The 9,604-nt window shown below is 49.3% G+C and overlaps 1 protein-coding gene and 1 pseudogene across 1 annotated transcript; one reads left to right on the top strand and one right to left on the bottom strand.

Moving 5' to 3' along the window:
* The first annotated feature begins 674 nt into the window (after positions 1 to 674).
* LOC126003609 (40S ribosomal protein S3-like) lies at positions 675 to 1,474 on the top strand. The gene is given in 3 exon segments (XM_049769898.1): positions 675 to 1,297; positions 1,299 to 1,321; positions 1,323 to 1,474. Coding segments are annotated over 3 exon segments (714 nt in total). The 5' UTR covers positions 675 to 679; the 3' UTR covers positions 1,396 to 1,474.
* Positions 1,475 to 9,455: 7,981 nt separating this feature from the next.
* On the bottom strand, positions 9,456 to 9,599 carry LOC126005254 (uncharacterized; annotated as a pseudogene).
* Between the last annotated feature and the right edge of the window lie 5 nt (positions 9,600 to 9,604).

The following is a 9,604-nucleotide window of genomic DNA, read 5'->3' as shown; positions in this document are numbered from 1 at the left end:
TGGCTGCCTGAGCAAAGGTTCCTCTTAGATATCAAGAGGATAATATGCAAGAACTTCTAGAGGCAAATTCCATCAGGAATTGTGGTGGGGAGACTTGAGCAACCTCGTTTTCCATTTGGGAAGTTGCGCTGTAGAATGGGAAGGTTCAGGCTGTGGGCCAAAGTAATAGCACAGCAGGAAGGGCATATACCCTGCACACAGCCAACCCCGATTTGATCCCCAACATATCATAGGGTCCCCTGAACCAACTCAGGAGTACTACCTGAGCACAGAACCAGGAGTGAGCTGAGCCCTGAGTACCACTGGGTATAGACCAAGACCCTCTTAAAAATATTTCAGCTTGGGGGCCGGCGTGGTAGCGTGGAGCGGTAAGGCATCTGCCTTGCTGGCACTAGCCTAGGACAGACAAAGGTTCAATCACCCGGCATCCCATATGGTCCCCCAAGCCAGAAGCAATTTCTGAGCACATAGCCCGGAGTAACCCCTGAGTGTCACCAGGAGTAACCCCTGAGCACTACCGGGTGTGACCCAAAAACCACAAAAATTACTCTTTTGGTGCCCCCCCCCAAAAAAAAACCAAAATAAAAAAAAATATTTTGGCTTCAAATGGGATAGAAGGAGAACAAAAATCCCACACTCACTTTTTTTTTTGGCTGCGTGGGGGGGTGGGGGGGACAAGATGGAGGTACAGATTTCCAAGAAGAGGAAGTTTGTGGCTGATGGTATCTTCCAAGCTGAATTGAATGAGTTTCTCACACTGGAGCTGGCTGAAGATGGCTACTCAAGAGTTGAGGTACAAGTTACACCCACCAGGACAGAAATCATCATCTTGGCCACCAGGACACAGAATGTGCTTGGTGAGAAAGGCCGTCGGATTTGGGAATTGACCGCTGTGGTTCAGAAGAGGTTTGGCTTTCCTGAGGGCAGTGTAGAGCTTTATGCTGAAAAGGTTGCCACCAGGGGTCTGTGTGCCATCGCCCAGGTGGAATCTCTGTGCTACAAACTCCTGGGAGGCCTTGCTGTGTGGAGGGCTTGCTATGGTGTGCTGAGATTCATCATGGAGAGTGGTGCTAAAGGCTGTGAGATTGTGGTGTCTGGGAAGCTCCGAGGACAGAGGGCTAAGTCCATGAAGTTCGTGGATGGTCTGATGATTCACAGTGGGGACCCTGTTAACTACTATGTTGACATAGCTATGTGCCATGTGCTGCTCAGGCAGGGTGTGCTGGGCATCAAAGTGAAGATCATGCTGCCTTGGGACCCAAGTGGTAAGATTGGCCCTAAGAAGCCCTTTCCTGACCCATGTGAGCATTGTGGAGCCCAAACACACCCATCTCTGAACAAAAGGATGGGAAGCCAGAGCCGTCTGCTATGCCCCAGCTAGATCCTACAACGTAACAAGGCCTCCTTGGCAGCTGGATCTTGATGTTCTATAAGGACCTTTAATAAAAGTTGTTTTCAAAGACAAAAAAAAAAATCACATACTCACATACACACATTCACACACATACATATACTCACGTGCTTACACACACATTACCCCTTCCCATAACCAAGCTGTCTGATTTGTGCTTATATTACATTTGTAAGCCAGAAACTAAAGGATTTCAGGAATTTTCCTTCTTTTTTCTCCTTATATTTTTGGGGAAAGTGAGGGTGGCTAGGCCATACCCTGTGATGCTCAGGGCTTACTCCTGGCTCTGTGCCCAGAGATCACTCGGGGGGGGGGGGGGCGGGGGTTGGCTAACTATTTACGGTGCCAGAATAGAACCAGGGTCGGCCCATGCAAGGTGAGTCCCATGTGCTGTACTGTTGTTTCAGCCCTTTTATTCTTGTCCTAGGGGTAGGACCTGAAGCATCACTTAGGCCAGGGGAGTGCTCCTGATTTAAGTCATCTTAAATTTTTTTATTGAGGTTTGGGGGGGTCTGCCTGACAGTGAAAGACTACTCTTGGCTCTGTATTCAGAGAACCATGGGGTCTGAGGGTGAGTCCAGGCCTCCAGGATGCAAATGAGCTATTCCTCTCCCCACCGGACTCTCTCCAGGCTCCTAACAAGTTTCTTGTGTCCTGGGAACACCAAGAACTTGTCTTGTCCTGATAGCTGCTCTTTAACTCTGGCTTCTTCCTGTGAGCTCTTAAATCCCTAGAACTTCCGGATGAGCCCCCCATCCATTGTCCATTGTTCTAAAGCTGAGAGACCGGGAAGGGGGGGCTGGGAGAGAAGCTGCCTGGAGCAGGGGCAGTGGAGTGATGCCCTCTATAGCCACCTGAGTCCCAGAGTGGAGACCGCCTCTGGGAGGTCGGCAGGTGGGGGTACAGCCACCTTCTGCCCTACCTGGTGATGGTCTGGGCCCCTCATGCCAGCCTTTTACAACTGGGTAAATAGTAAGGAAACTTACTGTTTAGCTTAGAGGTGCCAACTTTTCTGATTCATTAAGGAAGAAACTCAAGACTTTACATCTGTAAGGCAAGTGCTCTAGATCCAAATCAGGTGCATCCCAACCCCTCAAGTCAGGTATACCCCAAACCCTTTGATCCAGGTGCATCCCAAAACCCTCAAGCCAGGCTCCAAGGCCTGGTTTCTTTTGACCCAAAGCAGTGGCTAGCAGGACACCTAGCCCAGGAGGTATGAGGATAAGTATGGGCAGGTGCCAGCACAAGGGGAGCCCTCCCTGCAGCTCTCACTCCTGCTCCCCCAGTTTCCTGTCTCCTAGCAAATATGCAGAGAGAGGCCATAGGGCTAGTCTTTCTCCTGCTGACAGAAGCAGCAGCTCTGGGGTGTGGGGGTTTTGGTTTTAATTTGGTTTTGGTTATCTGGGCCATACCTATCAATACTCAAGAACCAGGAAGTTCTGGGCCTTATACCTAAGGCTCACAAAAATACTTCCCCCACTGAGAAATCTCTTCAGCTCTAAACCCATTTTGGAGATGAGGAGGAATCAGCCAAAGCACCTGAGCACTGCCTAGTGTTGTGAGAGATAGTCTAAGGCAGGGGTCTCAAACTCAATTTACCTGGGGGCCGTAAGAGGCAAAGTTGAGGTGAGGCAGGGCCCCATAAGGGATTTCGCTTACCGAATATTCGCAATAAAAAATCGCATTAGTATGAAAAAAGTCGCAAAAAATTGCATTAAACATTTGCATACCCCGAATGGAACTGCTCGGGGTATGCGAATGTTTAATGCGATTTTTTCCTTACTAATGCGATTTTTATTGCGATTATTCAGTAAGCGAATAATCGCGAATACTGCGATATTTGAAGGCTGGCCGAGGGCCACAAAATGTTGTACGGAGGGCCGCAAACAGCCCGCAGGCCGCGAGTTTGAGACCCCTGGTCTAAGGGTAGGGGCTTGCCTTGTCTTGCCTTGCACACTCCAACCCAGGTTAATCCCTGTACCACACAAAGTCCCCTGAATCTAACCAGGAGTGATTTCTGCCTGACTGCAGAGCCAGGAGGAAGCCCTGAGCACTATCAGGTGTGGCCCTCAAACCAAACCAAAGCAAAAGAGATTGAGGAAGGCCACGGATAGGGATATAAGTCAGGAGGAGGGCCTCTTCCTTGCATATGTGAGATTTGAGGGTCAAGCTCTATAACAGAGATGGAGAGATTAAGTACCGATTATTGTAATTTATCCTAGGACATACGGCTGGTAAGTTACTGCTCTGAAACTTCCCTCAGCCAGGATTCTAGAACAGAACAAAGCCGGAGTAGCAAAAGGCAGAACATTCCAGAACAATCTGTTCCCAGGAGGCTGAGTGGCTCAGGAACTCGGGTGGGCTTTGTTGCTGGGTATACAGGTAACTACACACCCTGCGAAGCCAAGCTAGGGTACTCATCAATTGCTCTCTCACCTGTGTTTGTGCCAAGGGGGTCTACAGTGATGCCCTGGGCCATGCAGTCCCCCAAGAGACCCTGAAAGTGCCCCATAGCCACTCCAGCATTGAATCTGAAATAGCCCCCGAGCACCACCAGTGCCTGAGATCCAAATCATGAGACCAAGCTCATGATTGACTGGGGTGTTGTCTTCTTTCTCTCTAGGCTCCCCTAGCAGTGTTCAAGGAGCAGGGGACCCCCAAGGTGACTCTCATATAATGGGGCTAGTAGGCCATTGCTCAGGTCTGGCAGTACTGTGCTACTGAAGTGCTGGAGTGCCGAGGGGGAATCCCACAGTGCCAGGGGCTCATATATGAGTGCATGTGTTTACAAATGTGTGTATGCGTGTGTGTGTTTGAGAATTAGTGTGATGAGTGTATATGTGAATGTGTTGTGTATAGGAGTGCATGTATGTGTACAAGTGAGTCTGTGCACATGAGAGATTGTATATGTTTTGGACTTTTGTAGGTATCCCAGAAGAATTGGTAACCACCTGCTGTTGGTCCAAGCAGGTAACTCCGAGTTTCCCATTTATTTTTTTTAAATAATATATTTATTTAAGCAGCATGATTACAACATATTCCATTTCTTTATTTTTTTGTTTGTTTTTGTTTTTTTTTGGTTTTTGGGCCACACCTGGCAGTGCTCAGGGGTTACTCCTGGCTGTCTGCTCAGAAATAGCTCCTGGCAGGCACGGGGGACCATATGGGACACCGGGATTCGAACCAACCACCTTTGGTCCTGGATCGGCTGCTTGCAAGGCAAATGATGCTGTGCTATCTCTCCGGGCCCCCATTTCTTTATTTTAACACGTTTCCCTCCCTTTCCTTTTTTGCTTCTGTTGTGGTTGTGATGTCAGGCAAATGGAGATCACGTTTGTGTGTGTGTGTGTGTGTGTGTGTGTGTGTGTGTGTGTGTGTGTGTGTGTGTGTGTGCCCATGGCTGTCACTCTGAGAATGATACTTGGCATGTGAGGTGGTGCTGGGATCAGGCTTGTGGCCCCACACCCACCTGAACCTGGGGTGTGTCCTTCCTTCGAATCAGCACTGCTGGCCTTGGTGTTCGCAGGATGGAGGGTGAAGAGTGTTCCTTTGTCATTGTGGGGAAGCTGAGACAGGGCAAGCATGAGCTGCTGCAGGAATTCAACCAGCTGAGGGAATCCAACTGCCTGGTGGAGCTAAGCAACCAGGTCAGCCAACTGCGGATGCAGAGGAGGCACTTCAGTGGTGCCTGCATGTCTGCGTCACAGATCAAAGGCAAAAGGCCTGTCCCTGCAGGCAGCAGGGATACCTGGGTACAAATGGGGCCTCTAAGGCACAAGGAGAAGCGGCACTTTACAGCCAAGAGTAAGTAAGGCTTACGGCTGGGGTGGGGTGGAAGGGTAGAGTTTGAGTCAACTCAGATGAATGTCAGGTTGGAAATGAATTGGGCAATGCTTGGATGGTCCCTGACCCTCAGCTGGTGAAGGCTCATCTGTCAGTCTGTCCATGCATCTACCTATATATACCTACATATGTATCTACCCATCCATATCCATCAATTCATCCATCCATCAATCCATCCATCCATCCATCCATCCATCCATCCATCCATCCATCCATCTATCCATCATCCACCTAGCTACCCATCTATCCTATCTTTTATCAAGCCATCTATTATCTATCTTTGTTCTCTCATTTATCTTTTACAATCTTTTTTTTTCTTTTGTTTTGGGGCCACGCCTAGCAGGGCTCAGGGGTTACTTCTGGCTCTGTGCTCAGAAATCACTCCTGGCAGGCTTAGGGTACCATATGTGATGCTGGGGATTGAACACAGGTTCGTCCTGGGTTAGCAGCATGCAAGGCAAACGCCCTACCTCTGTGCTATGGCTCAAGCCCCTATCTTTTACAACCTTTTATCTTTATCTTTTTGCTGAATTTGTTTTTGTTTTGGGGCCACACCCAGCTGTGCTCAGGGCTTATTCCTGGTCTGGGCTCAGATCATTCTGGAAGGACTTAGGGAACCATGTGGGGTGCTGGGGAATGGACCTCAGGCCAGTCATGTGCAAGGCAAGTGCCCTTCCCTCTATACTCTCTCTCCAGCCCTCTGCTTTTTTTTTTGTTTTGTTTTATTCTTTTTTGTTTGTTTGTTTGTTTGTTTGTTTTTGAGTCACACCTGGCAGTGCTCAGGGCTTGCTCCTGGCTCTATGCTCAGAAATCACCCCCGGCAGGCACAGGGGACCATATGGGATGCTGGGATTTGAACCAACAACCTTCTGCATGAAAGGCAAATGCCTTACCTCCATGCTATCGCTCCGGTCCCGCTTTTTGCTTTTTTTGTGGGGAAGGATGTTTGGGTCACACCCAGCAGAGCTTGGGGCTCCTCCTGAATTGTGAGTTGCTGGGGACGGGGGTCCACACTGTTATGGGACAGGGGCTCGAGCCGGAACTTATTGGCAAATGCCCAATGCCTATTGCCCCATACCCATCTGGCACCAACCGTCTGTGTCCCGAGTTTCCAGTGAATCTGCAAACCTCATTTGGAGCACAGACAGCAGCATTATTCGCCTTAAGTGGATTCTCAGTCCTGCTCCCTCTGGAGCTATTATGCTGGAGTCAGTTTATCTCAAAGAGACCAAGCCCTTTTCCTGCTGGTCTCTGTTGACTCCAGATGACTGGTGAGCACCTTGCTGCCATGGAAGCTGGTTATGGAGATGCTCTGGGCTCTGGTTTGGTTTCATACAAACCATGTCAGGTAGCACACCCAGCTTGTCTCCCATGAGTGGCAAGATGACCTTTAATTCCCAGAGACCAGAATACCAGCCATGCTGAGTGTGGCCTTAGCCTTCTTACCCGTGTCCCATGCTTTGACACTAGGGGCAACTCCCTGCCCACTTCCCTGGCACCCTCCCCTCCATGTAGGGGCTTTTCAAACCTAAGTTGGCTAGGTGCCAGACAAATGTCTTTGCCTCCTATACTGTCTCTGGCTCTAAATGCAGGATTTTAAGCAGTTTTGGAGGGCAGAGAGCTAGAGTAGGTTGGGTTTGGAGTGATATACCCTGAGGAAAAGGGAATTAATTGTAGGGGAACTGGAGTAGCTGTATGAGGTTAGATCGCAGAGCATGTGGGGTCCCCACGATGGCCCCACACAGAGGGCACAGGGGGCAGACTGAGGTCTGGTGGGGAGCCCCTGAGTGTGAGCGCAGAGCCAGGTGAGTGTTTGAGAGAGCTCTGAGTTCTGGGGACACCTGGCTCTCTCCATTTGTGATGAATGAGGGACTCCCCCATTTTCATCTGCCCCACCTGAAAATGTGACTGTTGAGCTATCTCCCCAGCCAGAGCTGTTTTGAAAATAGCCCTGGGCCCGGAGAGATAGCACAGTGGTGTTTGCCTTGCAAGCAGCCCTTCCAGGACCAAAGGTGGTTGGTTCAAATCCCGGTGTCCCATATGGTCCCCCATACTTGCGAGGAGTTATTTCTGAGCAGACAGCCAGGAGTAACCCCTGAGCACTGCTGGGTGTGGCCCAAAAACCAAAAAAAAAAAAAAGATTCTATAGTTTTCAACAAGTGCTTTTTTTTTTTCCTTTTCCAGGCCATTCCATATTTGGGTAAGATGCTTTCTTTGGTGACCCCCCAGATAGTCAAGCTCTTTGATCTTCTTAAGTCTCCAAATATTAATCATAACAGAAGTGACAATTATTTCCTAGGTCACTGAAAAAATAAACAATGACATCACAAAAATGTGTCTTTCTTTATTGTTTTCATGCTCAAATATTTTGAAAAGAGGATTGAAGTTGTTAAAAGCTTTTTTTTTTTTTTCTGGTTTCTGGCCACTTAGGGTGACGGTCAGGGGTTACTCCTGGCTCTGCACTCAGGAATCACTCCTGGCATACTTGGGGACCATAGGGGATGCTGGAGATCAAACCTGGGTCAGTCACATGCATGGTGTGCTTTCACTCTGGCCCTAAAAGGATTCTTTTAGGGGCTGGAGAGAAGAGTGTGATATGGATGTGCTCACCCAACTGCTATCCCGCTTCTGGTTCCCATGACTCAAACAGGAGTGATCCCTGTGGCAGGGAGGTACAGCAGGTAGGGTCCTGGCCTTGCATGCTGTGGACCCAGGTTTGATCCATGGCATCCCGTAGGATTTCCAGAGTACCACCAGGAGTGATTTTTGAGCACAGGGCCAGAAATAACCCCTGAGCATCACAGGGTGTGACCCAACAAACATAAGAGTGATCCCTGCACATAGAGCCAGGAGGAAACCCTCGGCACTGTCTGAGGTATGCCCAAAAGCCAGAAGGAAAATAAAGATTCTTTTAAAGATGAGTGATCTTGGGGCCAGAGAGATGGTTCAGTGGGCTGGAGAAAATGCTTTGTATGCTAGAGGCCCACTTCCTGAGCACAGAGACACAGGTGGCCCCTAAACACAGAGTCAGGACTGATCCCTGAGCAGAGCCAGGAGTGGCCCCCAAGCTGAGCTGGGTGCTAAGAATGGATAGCACAGGGGACCCAGACTTCAGGCCTGGGCTCCTTTCTCTGGAAAGACTGGCTGTCTTGCCCCTCCTCTGTACTGGTTTCAAGAGATGGAACCTGTGGCCCTGCCCAGAAGTGCACACTCGCCCCCAGGCTCCATTCTAGCCCCCCCCAGAGTCCCCACTTTTCCCTCTGCCCAGAGGCTCCTTCCTCATCCTCATCCTCATTCTTCACATATTTGAGCCTCACTCCAGATCTTCATCACATTCACTTCTGCAGGGGCCCCTGGCCAGTGCCTCTGGCATTGCCAAGTATGGTAAGTGGTAGGCCTCAGGAAAGGCATGGAATGTTCCTGAACCTCCAGGAAGGTAAGGAGTTACACCGTGAGGGGTTGGCACTCTCAAGAGCATTTGGAAATACTTCATCCCAGGCTTCACCACAGGGCTCTCAACCCACACTGTTTTCCCAAATGACCAGGCAAGTGCAAGGCCAGCCCAATACTTTTTAATACTTCAAATAGAAAACATCACTGGAAGCCCAAAATTCAGATATATCTTTAATAAAGAGGTGTTTTTAAAGTAACAGGAGTTGAAACCAGATCTTAAAATCAGCCACTGAGCTTTAGGGTGTGTACTCCAAAGTCCCCAAGAGGACCTTGAAGGCGGCTAGAAAAAGAATGCACTGTTGGGGCTGGAGAGATAGCATGGAGGTAAGGCGTCTGCTTGCCAGGAGCAATTTCTGAGCATGGAGCCAGGAGTGACCTCTGAGCACTTCCGGGTGAGACCCAAAAACCACAAAAAAAAAAAAAAAAAAAAGGGAGAGAAAAAGAAAAAAAAAAGAATGTACTGTTCAGAGCGAAGCTGGAGTTGTATAGAGCCAGATGAAGGTCCCTGATTGTCTGAGACAGCTCCCTCTGTTGCCACCACCTGGGGACGCAGGCTTATTCACCACTGGGAATCCTGATTTCACGTCTGCGTCCCCAACCCCCAGGACCTGTTAACTTGGCAAGGGATAGCAGTGGGGTGCCCCCTCCCTGATCCTGTCAGACTCAATTGGTCAGAGCAGCAGTGGCTAGGACTTGAAACCCCAACAGAAATTGGCTCTACGTGATGGTCTTTTTTTTTTTTTTTTTTTTAAATAACTACCACAAATTTTGCAGTCGAGTTTCCCACATTTGGGGAAATCGCAGAGGTCAGCACACCTGGAGTGCAATGGGTGAGCCTCGCCCTGGGGAAACCACCTTCATGATCATGGTATCTCCCCTGCCAGGTAAGTATACGTA

This window comes from Suncus etruscus, chromosome 3, assembly GCF_024139225.1.
Source record: "Suncus etruscus isolate mSunEtr1 chromosome 3, mSunEtr1.pri.cur, whole genome shotgun sequence".
NCBI classification, from domain to species: Eukaryota; Metazoa; Chordata; class Mammalia; order Eulipotyphla; family Soricidae; genus Suncus; species Suncus etruscus.
Note: the sequence above shows the minus strand (reverse complement) of the source record. Positions and strands in the feature narration are given on the sequence as shown.